Source organism: Chanodichthys erythropterus, chromosome 11 (genome assembly GCF_024489055.1).
Source record: "Chanodichthys erythropterus isolate Z2021 chromosome 11, ASM2448905v1, whole genome shotgun sequence".
In the NCBI taxonomy this organism is placed as follows: domain Eukaryota; kingdom Metazoa; phylum Chordata; class Actinopteri; order Cypriniformes; family Xenocyprididae; genus Chanodichthys; species Chanodichthys erythropterus.
The window spans coordinates 6,195,124-6,213,507 of NC_090231.1; the positions used below are offsets into that span (position 1 = coordinate 6,195,124).

Below are 18,384 nucleotides of genomic sequence, written 5' to 3' on the forward strand. Positions count from 1 at the left end.
CCCGGAGCATGCGCTTGCCTTAACCAGCATAAACAAAGTTCACACAGCTAATATAACCCTCAAAATGGATCTTTACAAAGTGTTCGTCATGCAGCATGTCTAATCGCGTAAGTATGGTATTTATTTGGATGTTTACATTTGATTCTGAATGAGTTTGATAGTGCTCCGTGGCTAAAGCTAACATTACACACTGTTGGAGAGATTTATAAAGAATGAAGTTGTATTTATGTATTATACAGACTGCAAGTGTTTAAAAATAAAGAAAGCGACGGCTCTTGTCTCCATGAATATAGTAATAAATGATGGTAACTTTAACCACATTTAACAGTACATTAGCAACATGCTAACGAAACATTTAGAAAGGTAATTTACAAATATCACTAAAAATATCATGAATCATGTCAGTTATTATTGCTCCATCTGCCATTTTTCACTATTGTTCTTGCTTGCTTACCTAGTCTGATGATTCAGCTGTTCACAGATCCAGACGTTAATACTGGCTGCCCTTGTCTAAAGCCTTGAACATGGGCTGGCATATGCAAATATTGGGGGCGTACATATTAATGCTCCCGACTGTTACGTAACAGTCGGTGTTATGTTGAGATTCACCTGTTCTTCGGAGGTCTTTTAAACAAATGAGATTTATATAAGAAGGGGGAAACAGTGGTGTTTGAGACTCACTGTACTGTATGTCATTTCCATGTACTAAACTCTTGTTATTTAACTATGCCAAGATAAATAAAATTTTTCATTGTAGGGCACCTTTAAAACCATTCCTTGCATTTTTAGATGCAAAGACGCGTTCTGTGTGAATGGCCCCTTAACAGTAGCTGTGAGCGTGCACCGTTTTCTGCATATTCTTCCAAACTGTCTGTAATTGTCAGGAAAACACTATAATGCTGCAAAATTATGCCTTCTGTGTATGTCGATGTCCTCTATGTGAAGGAGCTGCCTGAGGCCTGCTATCAGCAGATAAGATGACTGAGGCAAAATGTTGGTGAAATTTATTTTTGTGTAAACATAATGGGCAGTATATATTGCGTCCCTATATCGTGCGACAAGTCGGTATATTGATTATCGCAACACCCCTACCCACAAATGACTATTATTGTGACACAAATCGCTGCTTGTAAAGTAAAACCTGCAGTCGTGTGAAGATGTTGTCCTTGTAAAGCATGCACTCCCAGTGGCATTTCCCCTGACTGCCCTGCTTCGCTTCCTGTTGTTGAATTCTTTGGCTCCCTTTAGCTTCAAAAAGAACAACCTTTTCAGACATGTTTTATCACAAACAATAAGTGACTGTTGTCAGATGTGCAGTGCTTATTACTTTATACTATGTAGTCTTCATGCATCATATTTTGCTTGGCTTTTTCATTTGGCCAAGTTTTAAAGAGATAGTTGATCCAAAAATGAAAATTCTCTCATTTATTCACTCTTAAGTTATTCCAAATCTGTATGAATTTCTTTGTTCTGCTGAACATATAATAAGATAGTTTGAAGAGTATTGGTAACCAAATAATTGCTGGTCCCCGTTGACTTCCATAGTATGGAAACAAATACTATGGAAGTCAGTGGGACCAATCATCTGTTTTGTTACCCACATTCTTCAAAATATCTTCTTTTGTGTTCAACAGCAGAAAGAAACTTGTACAGTTTTAGAACAACATGAGGGTGAATAAATGATGACAGAATTTTCATTTTTGGTGAACTATCCCTTTAAGTAAAGTCTAATAAATAATAAATCAAGAAAAAAAAAACATGCATTAGTCTTTATGGCTAATTGTTTTCTGTGAAATATGATTTCAGCAACTGCCTTTATCTGCATTTCCAGAGTAGAGGTTAAGATATTCCAGATCGCTTCCATCCGGACTCCATTTATAAAACTCTACGCTGTTCATCTTCAGCTCTCTCTCTCTGTTCTGTCCATCACTCAGTCCATCTTCATAGCTTCAGAAATGCATTTCCTATTTCTGAGTCTTTTGGCAGCATTCATATTCTCTTTGAAATGCATTTGGCTCAAGTCAAAACATCAGAGCTGTCACAGATGTAGCAACATCAGTCATGAGGTTATTCATTATGCATTGCATTGCCAACAGAGTACTGGCTCTAATTGAGCTTACTTTCAGATGAGGTTGATCTTTAAAAGTTAGAAACACTTATGTGTGCTACTTTTTAATTACCTTATTACTCTTGCTAATTAATCAGCAGGGGGAAAAGTGATATAATGTTTAGACAACATGTCTCTCCCCAGCAACTTGCCAAGCAGACAGCCTCAGATATTAATTCGGGTTGCTATCCAGCACTTCTTCTGTCATGCATTTTTTTGGATCTGCGTTCCAGTGATAACATCAGTGGGTTTTGAACTTTATCTTGCATGTTCAAAAAGACCTTGCCACAAAGAAACTAAAAATATCAAAACTTAAGGGACTTGATCATAAAAGTAAGTTTTGATCTGAAACTTTGAAATGTAATTGGAGTTTATTTTGTTTTATTTTTCTATTATCTTTTTTTTTTGGATTTTTGAATTTGAAATTTAATTTTGTTTTGACTTTTCAAAGATCTTTTGCATATGGTTACGTGTTACTCCAAGTATAAGCCACATTAACAGTGATGCTTGCCTTAACACTGGAGTTTTTTGGGAAATGTTTGATTTTGTCAGTCAAGTCAAACAAAGTATGTCTGACAACATGATCTAAACTTTGAACAGCTATCACTACACAAATGATTGGTTAATTATTAACTAATTCATCTGGAGAAAGCAGATAGACTGCACTTCTGTAGATTACCAGCAAATCATGCTGAGATTACATCTAAATTTCATCATGACAACATGACCTTGAGGGACGTTGAGTGGTCGGTCAAGTGATGGTTGTTCTGGTTGTTCTTTAGGCCTGAGAGCGTCCCAACTGGCCGTCATTCGTTATTTTTTTTTTTTACCATTCGCTTCGCTTTGCTGTCACATGTCTGTTCAGTTCATCCACTTTACAAAAAGTCACTCTAGACAGTGAGCAGTGAGCTCTGGCGTGAGCAGCAATGAGCTGTCAATCACATAATCTGCCACCGTCTGCGTTTTCTGCCCCGCTGCAGCAGTCGCTGCCCTAGAGAAACGGCTTCCCGTCTTTCAGCAGGCCTCTGTCTTTGTGTTGAGTGGAGGAGGATTGTGAGGAGATGGAAAACAGGACGGTGTCTGTCAGCAGATTTCATCAGCTTTTATTTAATGACATGAAATCTAAATTGACCATATTTACTGTAATGTTTCTGGTCTTATTGCACAAGTTTCGTTGTTACTTGCTATTCTGACTTGTTATTCTAAATGGCTTTTTAATCTTTCATCAAAATGGATTAACTTTCATTTTTCTGCTGACATTACTATGGCAGAATAGACTGGGGAAAATTATATTAACCAATTAAATCAAATCCGATTAAATCCTTCCATACATTCATAAAATTCAATGTTCTTAGAAATATGTAATAATTATAATACACTGCCCGGCCAAAAAAAAAGTCGCTGTTTGGATTTTAATATACAAATAGTTAAGAATCTATGAGTGGATCATTGTTACAGTGATTTATGTTTCTAGCATGTTATATGTTTGGAAACGGTTCTTTTAACACTAAAAGATGGAGTGTGTAGCTTTTCATGTCTTAAACAACCATGCATTAATATGTATCATGACCATATTCCAGAATGGCAATGTCAAGATTCACCAGGGTTAAAATTGTGAAAGATTGGTTCAGAGAGCATGAATAATCATTTTCAGCCCTGAATTCTCACCTCTGAGTCCTAACCTTAATTTCATTGAAAGTCTTTGGGATGTGCTGGAGTAGACTTTACAGAGTGCTCACTTTTTGATAGAAATAACATCACAACATTTATTTCCATCAAGAGGTGCATAATTTTTTTGGTCTAGATCTTGTATTGACATTGCAAGAGGTGAGCACTCTGTAAAGTCTCCACCAGCACGTCACAAAGACTTAAACTGAGGTTAAGGTCAGTGTCAATTCATGTGTGAAAATGATTCTTCATGCTTCCTCCCAACAATTCTTTCACAATTTGAGCCTGATGAATCTTGACATTGTCATCCTGGAATATGGCCATGATGCATCTTCCTACATGGTTGTTTAAGAAATGAGAAGCTACACACTCCATCTTTAAGGGTTAAAAGAACCGTTGCCAAACAAATAACATGCTAGAAAAATAATAATAACTGTAATAAAGATGCATCCATAGACTCTTAAGTATTTGCTTATTAAAATCCAAAGGTTTTTTTTGGCTGAGCAGTGTATACGTAGTGAAACTGAATATTCGGTTTCAATCATATTTGTCATGTTACAGAAGATAAATGCATTTTGAATGCAATATTTTATCTCCATGTTTAATTGCATCATACAGACTTGGTACCATTATCAAAAAAAAAAGGATATATTTTTTAACCACAAATGCTCATCTTGCACTGCTCTGCGAAGCACCAAGCATTATGTAATCATGTTGGAAAGGTCACATGTGATGTAGGCAGAAGTACCGAACCAGTGTTTACAAAGCGAACATGCAAAGACTAAGTCAAAAGCCCTTTAGAAAAAAAGGTAAAACAACGATGTCGGACCATTTTGAAGTTGGAGGAGAAAATGAGATGGAGTTTTTCACCTACCACGGTATTTTTGCCTACGTTACGTGTGACCTTTCCAACGTGATTACATAATGCGTGGCACATCACAGAGATATATACTTTTTTTTTTTTTTTTTTTATAAAAATGACAGATCGTTTTGCTAGATAACTCTCAGACTGTGCCTCTTTTACAAAACAAAATGCTCTGAACAAACATATAATCCTTCGATCTGGGATGCCATTAAAATAAACCATCCCCTTGTTTCCGATGCTGGCATCCTTATGAAGTCTATACAGAGACACAAACGAGCTGTAAAGCAAACGTTCTTTCACTCTTCCATTTGTCCTGCTGTCGACAGACTCAAGTGTAGACATCGTCAGTGATTATAATGGCTTCTATTTGCTTTTGTCGCGACACAATGCTCACATCCAGTGTAGGCAAATGTCAGCCGTTAAACACCTGAAAGCCAGTGGGGGGGCCTATGGTGCGTTGATGTATACCTATATGTCACAGTATTGCTCTAGAGGTCATAATATACAAATGTATTTGACGGTGTGATGTCACAGATCCTGCAATATAAAAACAAGCCGATTTTGGAGCTTGATTAAATAAATGCTTTGTTTTTAATGTAAGTTATGAAATTTTACTGTTTTAATGGGACAAATGGTACAAAGACAAAGGCATATTTGATTTCTCATGTCATGAACCCTTTAATGATCCACTGATGTTGAAAACAAACTTTAGAACTGAACTGATGGGAAACCTTAGAAGCAAATACTTCTCATATGTCTCTGACTGTTTGTTTGTTTGTTTTCTCAAGGTAATGTGGGCGGAACAGCAGGTGGTAAAACGAAGAACGAAGAGGGATATTTACAATGAGCCGACTGATCCGAAGTTTGCACAGCAGTGGTACTTGGTGAGTAAATAGCTCATCCCTTTGTTAGTGTGCATACGTGTGTTCACAAACTGTTTGTTTATTAGCAAGCACGATACCTCCCGCTCAGACTGGATGGTCTGGGTGGGCTGTTGCAATCTTCTGTTTGGATTCATAGGATTCTGTTCCTTTTGCCCCTATTAAATGGGGCGTTGTGTAACAGTGAACTTGTTGCCATTATGGTCATCCGGTGGAGCTTAAAGTTTAATCAGCCGGTTGTGATTCGGCTCTTCAGAAACATTCCAGACGTGCTGGCCTTCTCTCTCCATCAATCTTTATGCATATCTTTTCCTGAGATGTCACTCTCACTGTGTCACGGTTTTAAAGTGGCCATATTTCATTTGTTTGTGAGTGAAAATTATTTATTAGTGCTGTCAAAATTAGCATGTTAATGTATGCGATTTAATTTTTTCAGTTAAAAATATTTAACGCAATTAACGCAGCATCCATTTTTTCCATCATAATTTGGCTATTGTTACATTATATTATCACGCTCTTATTCTTGCAAATGCTTTTAAACCATTCAAGTGCCACAACTTTAAGTTGTTTCTACATTAATTTGTAGACTAACTGTGATATTATTACAATGTAAAAAATAATCACGATTAATCCCGATCAGTTGCAGAGAATGTGGCAGAGCCAAAATATTATGACCAGTCACAATTAAAGCAGATACCGTTGATCAAGGTCTAGATGGTAATCAAACACTCAGTTCTCGTAATCAACGTGTTGGATGCAGTAGAAGTAGGCAAGAATAAAGATCTGAGGGACTTTCACAAGGGCCAAATTGTTTTGGCAACTGGGTCATAGTATCTCTGAAACAGCGAGGCTTGTGGGCTGTTCGTGGTCGGCAGTGGTGAGAATTTACCAACAGTGTCCGAGGAGGGACAAACCACAAACCGGCGACAGGGTATTGGATGGCCAAGGCGCATCGATGCATGAGGGTAATGAAGACTATCCCATCTGGTCTGAGCCAACAGAAGGTCTACTGTGGCACAAGCCACACAAAATTTTAATGTTGGTTATGGGAGGAATGTGTCACAACCAAGTGTGTCTCACGAGTCCTGAAAAGTGAAGCCAAAGCGTCTCGATCGCCCCCAGGTGGCTGAATGCAGTATAGGTCATAAATCCTGCTCTCTCCTTGTATTCCAGTGGGATGTTAGACAAACTAAACAATTAAATTACACTTCAAATATTTTTTTTCCAAAGACAATTTCTGTCATTTCAGGCAGTTTTTATCACGCTGGTGTTAGCTCAAGTGTACGTTCTTTAAATAAGTTTGGTTTTAGTTAGTTATTTGATGCTATAAAAACGGGGGTTTGACGTCATGATTGACAGCTGAGGTTGACAGATTCTCTGAGGTGAAGTAGTCACTGAGGTGCCAACGGGCTTTTTTTCTGGATCTTTGCAAGGTGATTGGAGCTTTAACTTAATTTTTACATTTCCAAAACTATTTATTTCACACCGAAATAATGAGTTGTTATGAGTTTGGGCGGGACATTGATATCGCGGCTCCACTTCATGCTCACACGTAGCCGCAAACCAATCAGTACCTATGATGACCCCTGTCCACCATCAAAATGAGCCTACAGTGGACATTCAAGCATCAGAACTGGACCTTGGAGCCAAGTTCGATCCATGGCGGCTCCACCTCATAACCTACAGGACTCAGGATCTGCTGCTAACGTCCTGGTGCCAGATACCACAGCACACCTCCTTGTAGAGTTCCTGCCTCGGCGGGTCAGCTCTGTTTCGGAAGCATGCAGAAGACCAACATCATATTAGGCATGTGGTAATGTTTTGGCTCATCAGTGTATTTTTCTATTATGACGTTAGATCTGCGTGACCTCTTTTAATTGGATTGGAATTTCATTTAGATTACGCCAATTCATCTTTTCCTCGAAAAGAAGGCTTTTTTGATATTGAGCTATTAGTCAGATTATTAACATTATTAGGCTGCATGTAAATGTAGCTCATGTGATGAGTTGCAATTTGTCAAGGTTGGAAAGCTATGATTAAGTTCTAACATTTTTTAAAGATGGTTTTAGAGCACTATATATCAGCTCTGATACTGTAATATCGGCTGTCAGTCAGACTTCACACAATATTTTAGTGTTATTTTTCATTTTTTCTCATAGTCTCCTCTTATTGTTCTACTTTCACTATTATTAAAGGGGTGGTTGATTTATGATTTTTTTTTTTTAACTTTAGTTAGTGTAATGTTGCTGTTTGAGCACAAACAACATCTGCAAAGTTACGACACTCAGGGCCCTATAATACACCCGGTGCAATGCGACGCAAGGCGAAGCGCAAGTGTGTTGGCTAGTTTGCGTCCGGCGCCGTTCGCGTTTTCCCCTTCAGCGCCACGTCCTTAAATTAGTAAATGCATTTGCGCCAGTTAGTGCGCCCATGTGCGTGCTGGTCTAAAAAAGAGGTGTGTTCAGGCACATTGTCGGCGCATTGCTATTTTAAGAAGCTGAAAATCGACTGCGCCATAGACCAACAAAAAAAAAACCTTTGGCCTAAAGTCAATGGCGCAATATTTTTTTGTTAGAGCACGTTGGTAGAAACTGCGCCTCTGGGCGCGTCCACAGTGCACGTTGACTTTGCTTATTACACACAGGGATGCGCATCACACAATCATGCCAAATATTAAAAACAAAAGGATTACAGTGTAAAAGAATATTATTGTGTAGGCTACATAAATATAAAAGTGTAATGATGAATAGTCATTGCGTGTATTAGAATTAGGCTACCTATTTTCAATTCAGCCTATTACTACTTATAACGGACACAATCACTGCTGATTCATCCCACGCCTTCTTCACCTCTGTTGCTTTGGTGGATTCCTGCTTGTCCCGTAGATGATCTGCTCGCGCGCTTTAACTTTGCGCACGAGCAGATCAGTTTCTTCGCTTGAAAAGCGTTCAGCTTTTCCGCCAACAAATTCCACCATGTAAATGTCAATCCGCCATGGCGCGAGCGCATCTCACTCTTAAAGGGAATGGGAGATGACACTCTTATTGGTTTATTGAACGTTACGCCCATTACTCATTAAGAGAATAGGGACACCCGATTTCAAAAATGCGCCCCGGTGCACGGACCGTTTTTCCGTCGTTAAAATGGCAAAAGTGGATTTGGACACGCCCTGAGTGCACCTGCGCCATAAACTTTACACTTTGCGTTTAGATCGTTAAAATAGGGCCCTAAGAGTTCAATTCAAAGGGAGATATTTTATTTTAAAGAATTCGCTGTTTAAGGACTACAACAAATGGCTGGTAGGGACTACAACAAGCTGTTTCCTGGGTTAGTGACATCACAAACCCCAAAATTTACATAAACCCTGTAAACCCTTTTACATAAATCTCCATCTTTGTTGTTGTTGAACAATCGAAGTGCAAGCTATTAAAGCTCCGCCCTCTTCTGGAAAGCATTTGCATTTAAAAGGACACACACACAAACATCAGGTTTTTGCTCACACCCAAATAGGGGCACATTTGACAAGCTACTGTATAATAAATGATCTGTGGGGAATTTTGAGCTTAAACTTCACAAACACATTCTGGAGACACCAGAGACTTATATTACATCTTGTAAAAGTGGCATTATAGGTCCCCTTTAAAACAAAGACCATTAAATTAATGTGCACTTTAAAATCCTCATGATTTCTTACAGATCCATTTTCAATGACAGTAGTGTGTGTATGAGTTATATCTGTTATTTGTGAGAATTGTGCAGTGTAATGAGAATGGTCAATTTGTGTTAAGTCATTGCTCAGTCATTCTGCATTCAGTGGTGATTCACCAGACCTGGACGTTTTGTTCCAGCTAATGAACCAAGAAGACAATAGATGCTTTTTCTCACATTTTGAGGAATGTCATGACTTGTAAAAAAACAATAAAATTGTACTCTGAGCTCCAGTCCTTTTTCAACACATTTTCCCCCCTTCACAGTAGCGTTATCAATCATGTTTATCAGTACAACGGGTAGAAGCCACTCAATAACATTTCCACAGAACGGAATGCAGGGAAAGTTGACCGAAGGTCATCAACGGGCGATTTATCAGCCTCGCCGCCGTTATTACTGGAACTTTGAGGCAAGATTGCATCATTTTGCCTGATGCAGACATAAGAAATAAACTGTCTGTTCTCTTCGTTTGACTTGCAATCCCAGGACATACAGGAAAGGGTATCATTTTGGGGTCATCAGACCTGACTGCACCTTACTGGCTTCAACTACCCTGGGTATAAGAGCAGTGAAGCTGTGACCATGAGGAGATTCAAGGAGCCATGCAGAGAAATAAATTCAATTTTCTGCTCAGATAAACTCAGGTGGCCACGTTCATTTCTGCAGTGGAATGACACGTGTGAAGTGGGGAGAGGTCAGATCTCTGTGGTCAGACAGTGTGTGGGTGGACGGTCACCCTCATAGCGCCTTTTGCTCGGCTGTTCGACATTTGGATGTGTTTGTTTTTGTGTTACAGTCATCTTCTGCTCACTTTTATTTGACACAGTAAAAACCGTAATATTGTCAAATATTATTATTACAATTTAATATAATTTCTATTTTAACATACTATATACGAATTTATTCCTGTGATCAAAGTTGAATTTTCAGTATCATTACTCCAGTCTTCAGTGTCACATGATCCTTCAGAAATCATTCTAATTTGCTGATTTGCTGCTCAAGAAACAGTTCTGATTAATAATAATGTCGAAATATTTTTGTGCATTTTTTCAGGATTCTTTGATTAGAAAATATTTAAAATTAAAGCAAATAAAGCATTTATTTTAAATATAAATCTTTTGTAACATTATAATTGTTTGTACTATTTTTGATCAATTTAATGCATCCTTGCTGAATTAATGTATAATTTTCTTTCAGTTAGTTCTTTTTTAAAATTTTGTTTTATTGACTGCAAATATTTTTTTTTTTTTGCATTTTTACTCTTATTTTTACTTATTTTATATATATATATATATATTTTTTTTTTTTTTTTTAAGTAACAATTTGTTCTTTGTACTTAATCTCCTATGATTTATTTCATCTCTATCACAAAAAGTCTGGCATCAATGCAAAAACTAACTTAAACTAAATGAAAATTAGAAATGTTTCCTTGGTAATAAACTAAGATAAGTTTAAATTGAAGCACTTTGTGACATTTCATGAAGAAACCATGTTCAAAAACATGACAGAGATGAAATTACATAAAATTGTGCATCATTAAACTAGTATAAACACTACAGCAAAATCTCTACCAGTTAACACAACAAGCGGACCACAAGAAAACCAGACACTCCAGAGCTGAGTGTGCAGTATGGATTGTGTGCAATAAGTGAGACAGGATGTTGTGAATGCATATACTAGAGTTTCAGCATCTTTCATGTCTAGAACAGGACGCCATGCGCTATTGAGGTGACTGCAGTCTGCAGCCTTGAACTAGAGAGCTGATTTGAGCTTCAAAAGTGAAAGATGATCTTCAAACACAGGTTGATGTTCAGCGTCAGCTGAATATTTAGCAGGAGGGAAGTGGCATCTATGCTGATTTGTTTTTTTTTTTACGCTCCATTCAGTACAATGAAGATCATCGTGACCTCAACGTGAAGGAAGCCTGGAAACAGGGCGTCACTGGACAAGGCGTCGTCGTGTCCATATTAGATGATGGAATTGAAAAAAACCACCCAGATTTGCTTCAAAACTATGTGAGTTTGAGTAAACAACTGTTGCCTTTCAGTTCGACATAACACCTGAAACAAAATAAATATGTTCCTCATATTTTCAGGATCCAGATGCTAGCTATGATGTTAACGATGGCGACCCAGACCCTCAACCTCGATACACCCAACTCAACGATAACAGGTATTGTATTCATGATAACCAGTTAACGTAATTTACTGTAATTTACTCAAAACCTAGTTTAGGTCCCCTTTGCAAACCCAGTGATTTATGGGCTGCTGCAGCTCAAACTGTTATTTGTTTTCCCCGTCTTAGCCAGCACTGTATTTTGTGCCTAGGCCTGATGTTCCTGGCATAAAACCAACTGAAGTATGAATACTACTATACATTTACTGCTTTACTTAATGAGGCCAAAGGTTTCCCCTGCAGAGTGGAGAGGGACACAGGAATACACAGCCTGTAATATAGTGTGATTGCTGCTGCTGCCGTAGCCCATTTATATTGGACAGGAACTGCTTTTGCTAATGAGTTTTTTTGCCTACCAAGCAAGCAAATGATCGTTTTCAGAAAGTCAATCTGCAATTATGATTTTCATTCATCATCATTCATTTGTTGCACCATTTAATGATGTTACACGTGGTCATTCTTGGGCAGAGGCAGTTTACTATCTAAATGAGTTGAAGCATAAACTCCTGCAAAAACAATTCTGCAGTTTATGTGAATCGACTCAAGAAGTTACTTGATATATTAGTGCTCATTCACACTGACAGATTCAAAAGTTTCTATTCACGTTTATCCTACAGTATGTTGTAGGGCTGGGAAAAAAATATTGATTTCTCGATTTTAATCGATTCTCATTTTTACGAGCCGATATGGATTCTTAAATCCTAAGAAGTCTGTTTTCAGTTGATGAATGAACAGAACATGTAGCGCCTCCCATCCAATAAATCGCAATAATCTTTGTGCTTTGTTACTTTTGATATGATGCAAAGTCTCAGATTTTAAGTGACGTCCATCTTATTATGAGATTCAAAAAATAAATACCGTTTTTGCGCTGTTTAATGTGGCGTGACAGATCGCTTTAGCGCCTCAAGTTAACGAGAAGTGGCAACACGAGTGCATGTAAACATTCTTTCCTCTGCTTTAATACCAGTTACAGTGCAAAATAAACATGAATGAACATCTGAAGGTATTTTAAAAGATAGAGTACATCTTACCGAAATCTGTCATGTCTCGTGTAATCACTTAGTGTTTCAACCTCGGAAAGACATCAATAAAACAGCTTGTAAACAATGTCACGTAACGTCACATTTACCTCAGAAAAACATATTCAGTGACCATGAACATTCTGATAAATAGTTTTAATTCACATTTATTTGTATAGCGCTTTTCTCGATACATATCGTTTCAAAGCAGCTTTACAGAGAATGCATTTCAACATTACAATTTAGAAAATGCAGTAAGCTAATAATGTAATCATTTAGGCAATTTAATTTACAATCACTGTTAGCAGTTTAATTGAAGTTAGAAGCAATAAAGCTATGCACCCTTACATATTCATTAAAATTTTTAATGTTCCTCAATAATTAATGTATGTTTGAATAAATGAGTTATGACAGCCGCAATTTAAATGTTTATATTTCAAAAAAACAAATTGGAGTAGAAATATGATTGTAATTCTAAACTTTATTTATAATAAAAACATCATTGAGTGTAATTTAAGTGTTTGTATATAAATAAGTTAATTTTAACCTTCAATATTATAGTAGTACCAACTGACTCCCATGTGTAGTTTACAGCATTAGTTGAGAGATTTTTTCCTCTAGAAGATTTGCCATGTACTGTAACTGAAATACTACATCCAAAATAATCGAAATTGAATCGAAATTGTAATCGAATCAAATTGAAAATTAGTATGTAGGGTCACTGGGAGTGCTGGAGCTAGCATATCTTACTGCTGAAAGCATATTATTACACTGAATTAAATTCATTTATATGTAATACTCTTGAGACTAGCATGCGGGTTTGTAGTAGTGGCCAACTGCTTTCACTGGATGCTTTCTGTGTTGTGCGTTTTGCTGCTGGGAAATTAGTTTCTCTGTGATTGATGTGTTGTGAATTTAGTTCCCTCCATGGATTGTGTTTTGTTGCCTTGGTAATGGCCATTCACAATACTGGGCATTTTTTTGGCCTAGTTCATAAATCAAATTGTGAAGAATGCTGGTGTTGAGAACGGGTTGAGAAGATTCTGTCATTATGTCATTCTGAACCTGTATGTTGTTTTCTTTCTGTGTCTCCATATAGACACAGTTAATAGTGACCTTGGAGCTCCAAAAAACACTAAAATTACTCCCTGTGACTTGAGCGTCAGGTCTTCTGAAGTTGAAAGAACAAAATCCCTAATTATTTACTGACATCTTCACCTCTGCTGCAACTCACAACTGTTGTTTTTTTATTTTTATGTTATTGATGTCCAATTTGTGGCATATTTGATTTGAGAGCAGCAGCGGAGATGAAGATAATAGGTGAATAATGAATAAAAAGTTTGGGTTCGGTAAGATTTTTGAAATGTTTTTGATGTTTTCTAATGTTCACTAAGGCAGCCTTTATTTGAACCAAAATGCAGTAAAAAAAACAAAAAACAGTAATATTGTGAAATATTATTATAATTTAAAAATAACCATTTTCAATTTTAATATATTTTAAAATGTAATTTATTCCTGTGCTGAATTCTCAGCATCATTACTCCAGTCTTCAGTGTCACATGATCCTTCATGAGAGATCAATCTAATAATATTGTTGGTGTTACAGAGCTTGAATTTCGGTGTGGGATTGCACCTATTGCTCATAATTTTACTCATTCCCACAGATTTTGTGCTCACACCCAATGTGCGCCACATAATGTCACCTCTCAGTAATAAATTGAGTTCTTTTTCACTGCTTATTGCTCTAATACACACAAAATAATGTCAAAATGCCGGTATTGGTGAGTATTCACATAAACACAGTCAGTTATGTTTGAAGTGAACGTAAACAGTTCAGAAAGAAAACGCATGTGTAACAGTATAATGGATCTGTGCGTCAGGTCTTAAAGTGACAGCAGCCTAATATACCTGCTGCCAAATTAGGAGGTAATATCTATATGGCAGTTTTTCTCCATGATATTGATGTCAAAATTGTGACCAGTGAAAATGTTGAGTGGCTAGTATCTTTGGAAAACCACTAGTAGGGCTGGGTACCGAACTCGATACTTTTTAGGTACCGATCGAACTGCCTCGATACTACCGAGTATCGAAAAGTGTCTTGTCATTCGGTACCAAATTTCGGTACCTCAGAATGGAGCCGATCGAGGAGAGGGGCGGAGAAATGCTTTCGCTGTCTCGTTGAGGAGCAAGTAACGTTGTGCTAAATTGTTATTTATATCTAAATATCTAAAACTATACGCGCGAGAGAGACCCTATGTGCGAGAGGGCGATTGAATCAACGGTTTCGTTTTCAGTTTATCTCCGAATGGACGGGTGAGAAACGGCTGTTTATGTGAGCAGCCGGTTCACTACAGATACTGTTAACAGAAAACAAAAGTGTAGCACTGCCTGCAGAAACAGCGGAACGCGCAATGTTTTTTAGACTAGTTATGGACAGGTACAACACACAGCAGCTTTACATCAGCGTTCGTTCCTCAAGTCTATGGAAACTCGCGACCGGTTCGTGACAGGCTCGTTCACCTGCACGAGCACAGACTCTGCCTCTGGCTCCAGAACGCGAACAATTTTGCTGAAAAAAAGAGGTATCCGCGTCCTCCTGATACTGCGGATAATTTGCGGGTTGGGCCAAGTAATAAAAAAATAACATTCAAATTAATTGCGGGTGGATGAGAGATGAATCATTAATGTGTTGATTTTAATGAAGACACAGAACTCTTATTTCAATGTAAGACGCAACGAACTTGCGTCACTCTTACTTCGGCTTTGATCTTGTTAATAATAATAATTTTTTTGAAGAACAATTGCTGAGTGATTTAAAAAGAGCCTCACATACTTAATTTTTTGCATTGACAACTAAACTTTATTAAAACTATTTGCACTGATTTATTGTGTTGGGTAAATTTTGTTAATTTGTGGTTTTTTTATTCCCCGCAGTGGCTCAGGAGATGAGTCTTTGAGTCTGATAAAAAGTCAACAAAGTTAAAATATAAAACCAAAGATTTTTTTGAGGTTATGTAATCTTGTTTAAACAGATTTTATAAAACTGGTACCGAAAAAGGTATCGTTTAGGTATCGGTATCGAAGTCAAGGTATCGGTATCGTCTCGGTATCGAAAATTTTTGAACGATACCCAGCCCTAACCACTAGACACAGTGACCGGTGAGCAAAAAAGTTAATGTCAAGCCCTGGTTGGATTATACACATGAGTGATATGAGCCATTTCCACTGTTCTTTTACAGTGTTTTTTGATAGATTGTATAAACTTGTGGTCGTTGTATGCAAAAGATCTGTATGGATGATTTTTTTAAAACATGATTTTTGTTTTTATGTTTTCCATGGAAAAACTAACAGCATACAAATTTGGAGTGAAATGAAGGTTAGTCAATGATGACATTGGGTGAACTATTTCTTTATAAGCTCAAGTTTTTTCATTTCTGTCATCACCCCCCCTTCAAACTGCTTCAAACCCATCAACATTTATAAAACAAGACATTGTTATGGCTGACAATCACTGTTAAACTCTCTGTCCTTATTTCACTTTGAGATTTTCCTCTTTCGTCCACTTCTTTTTTTTTTTTTGGGATGCCAGCCAAAGAGCCGTTTTTATCTTGAGGCTAACCATGATTGGTGATGACAGGCAGAAAAGCGTATAGTTACGAGTGGGTTGAAATCAAAGGTCTTGGGCTGAATGGCACGGCTTTGTAGTTTTTGGAGGGGCTGTCCCGTGCTCCCCTAATGGAAGCACCCCACAGCGTATGGTGCGTTGGTGTGACTCCTATAATGGACGCTAATGAAATAACATCTTTGGCGCTCAATGAAATGTGATCAAGTTTGACTTTTAAAACATTTCGTAAATGATTTTGCAATGCAGAAACACTTCCCGTAGTCACTATAAAGCATTAAGGATCAGTTAAAATGTCTCTGTATGATAATGCAAAGACAGCAGGAGATACATTAGTAAGCAGTAGTTCAATAGCAGTAGCAATTTTGCGCGTCCTACGCGTTATTTAGCTGCCATGTTTTCTTCTGACCCCTGCTGTGAAATTCCCCTTCTTCAATCCGCTATTTTTCAGAAACCCATTGCTTTTTGTTGCCTTATTCCTCTCTATTTTAGCACACTGCACTCCAGGTATGTATTTTCCCATTGCACTGATCTAGTTCTTGCATCTTATACCACAGAACCACAAAGCTGGTTTCAGGTTTGCAACAGTAGCAGGGAACCTTTTAGTGGCACTTTCAGTTTCTCAAGCAGCGTGTGTAACCAACTCTGTGTTTATATATGTAAGCTCATATAAATGCGTGTACAATACAAAATCATTGCAAATGCAATTTAATAATGTGCAAGTTAAATTGATGATTTTAATATGCTTTTATATTGGCCATTCAGTAGCAAAATGCAGTTGTTGAGTCCAACTAATTTCTGAGATTTAGCTCAAGTTCAATTTTAATTAATATACAATATACATATACTGATTTAATAAATATTGCTGTTTGTAGGCTGCTATGTATTGTTGACGAAATTCATTGACGAATAAGGTTATTAAAAAGTGTAAAAAAAAAAACATAATGGAGATGTAATTAATTTTGTTTAAGGTGTATACAGGTGTATAAGTGTTAACAATGAGATTATGTTGTTTTTATAATCAATTAACACTGCATTTTTACAAGATGGACAAAATTTGTCAACAAAAAAGTCATTTGGTTTAATCAATTTCAGTTTAACCAAATGACACTTTTGTTTATACAGAATAATGATATTTTCAGACAGTGCTAACAGCCTGATATCTATATCACTAGCAAAAGTACAATCAAACATTTTATATTTAGTACAAGTTTTTAAAATATTACAACATTTTCCATGTTTATAGCGGTTATACCGAATGACCTGATGTTTCAGAAAGAAAGATGTTTTAAGAGAGAGTTAGTTACTTTGCTTCACGACCGTTTGGTCCTTTGCAGGTGTCTGAATGATGTCACATCTTGTCACATGATATTGACCGCATGACTTGATCCAAAATGGTCCCTTTATATTGGTTACTCCGAATGACATCAATGAAATTCATTTTTCCGGACATTCTTTCTCATAACAAAGCAACGACTTCTACACCATTTTGCACTATGTTGATACATGATGTTATAAATTCATGCCAGAATAAAAAAAAATATATACATTTTTTACATTTTAAGATATTTTATTCACAAATGAACTGGCTGTATTGGCCTTGGGATGGTTAATCTGAATGACCTTTTGACAAAATACTTTTATATGTAGCAAAATATAATTAACTTTTTGGATTCAATAAAAGAGATCTAGTTGTACTACCTTACATACTTTGGATGGCATATCTTTGTTTTTTATTATTATTATTAAGGCCTTTCACGTCATTGACCCATGTAGAGTACATAATAACAGTTTCTCCCTTGTGTTCATTTAGTGAAAAACAATGTGCAAAACATAACGTTTTTATTGTTGGCGCTATATATATATATATATATATATATATATATATATATATATATATATATATATATATATATATATATATATATATATATATATATATATATTATTCATTTGTGAATAAAATATCTTAAAATGTAAAAAATGTATATTTTTTTTTTATTCTGGCATGAATAATATATATTAATCTATTTTATGACTGACTTAAAACATTTTGAATCTTAGCTGTAGTGGCTTTTAGGCAAACTAGTCTTGTTGAAATATTTTTGTCAAATATCTTCAAAGGATGATAAATATTGAGATTTAACTGTCGCCCCCACCCCTAGTGTCTGTACAGTGTGTGCCTTTCTCAGTGTCAAATCTGGGTTTTCTGTAAAACATCCGTTTACCAGTGCTCTAACAATCCTTGGCTGTGTTATAAAGAGGATAAATAATGCATTATGCATTTTGAATTTTTCAGTGTGTTTCCACGGAAGTGGGGCAGGTTGAGTCAGCGTGAC

At 36.7% G+C, this 18,384-nt stretch overlaps 1 protein-coding gene across 3 annotated transcripts in view; it reads left to right on the forward strand.

Moving 5' to 3' along the window:
- The window catches only part of furina (furin (paired basic amino acid cleaving enzyme) a), a 129,950-nt gene that overhangs the window by 67,025 nt on the left and 44,541 nt on the right, over window positions 1–18,384 (forward strand). For all 3 annotated transcript variants that reach the window (XM_067401257.1, XM_067401255.1, XM_067401256.1), the window contains exons 4-6: window positions 5,429–5,524; window positions 11,116–11,244; window positions 11,325–11,401. In XM_067401257.1, the coding sequence (XP_067257358.1) occupies window positions 5,429–5,524; window positions 11,116–11,244; window positions 11,325–11,401 (302 nt within the window). The remainder of the gene's footprint in view (window positions 1–5,428; window positions 5,525–11,115; window positions 11,245–11,324; window positions 11,402–18,384) is intronic.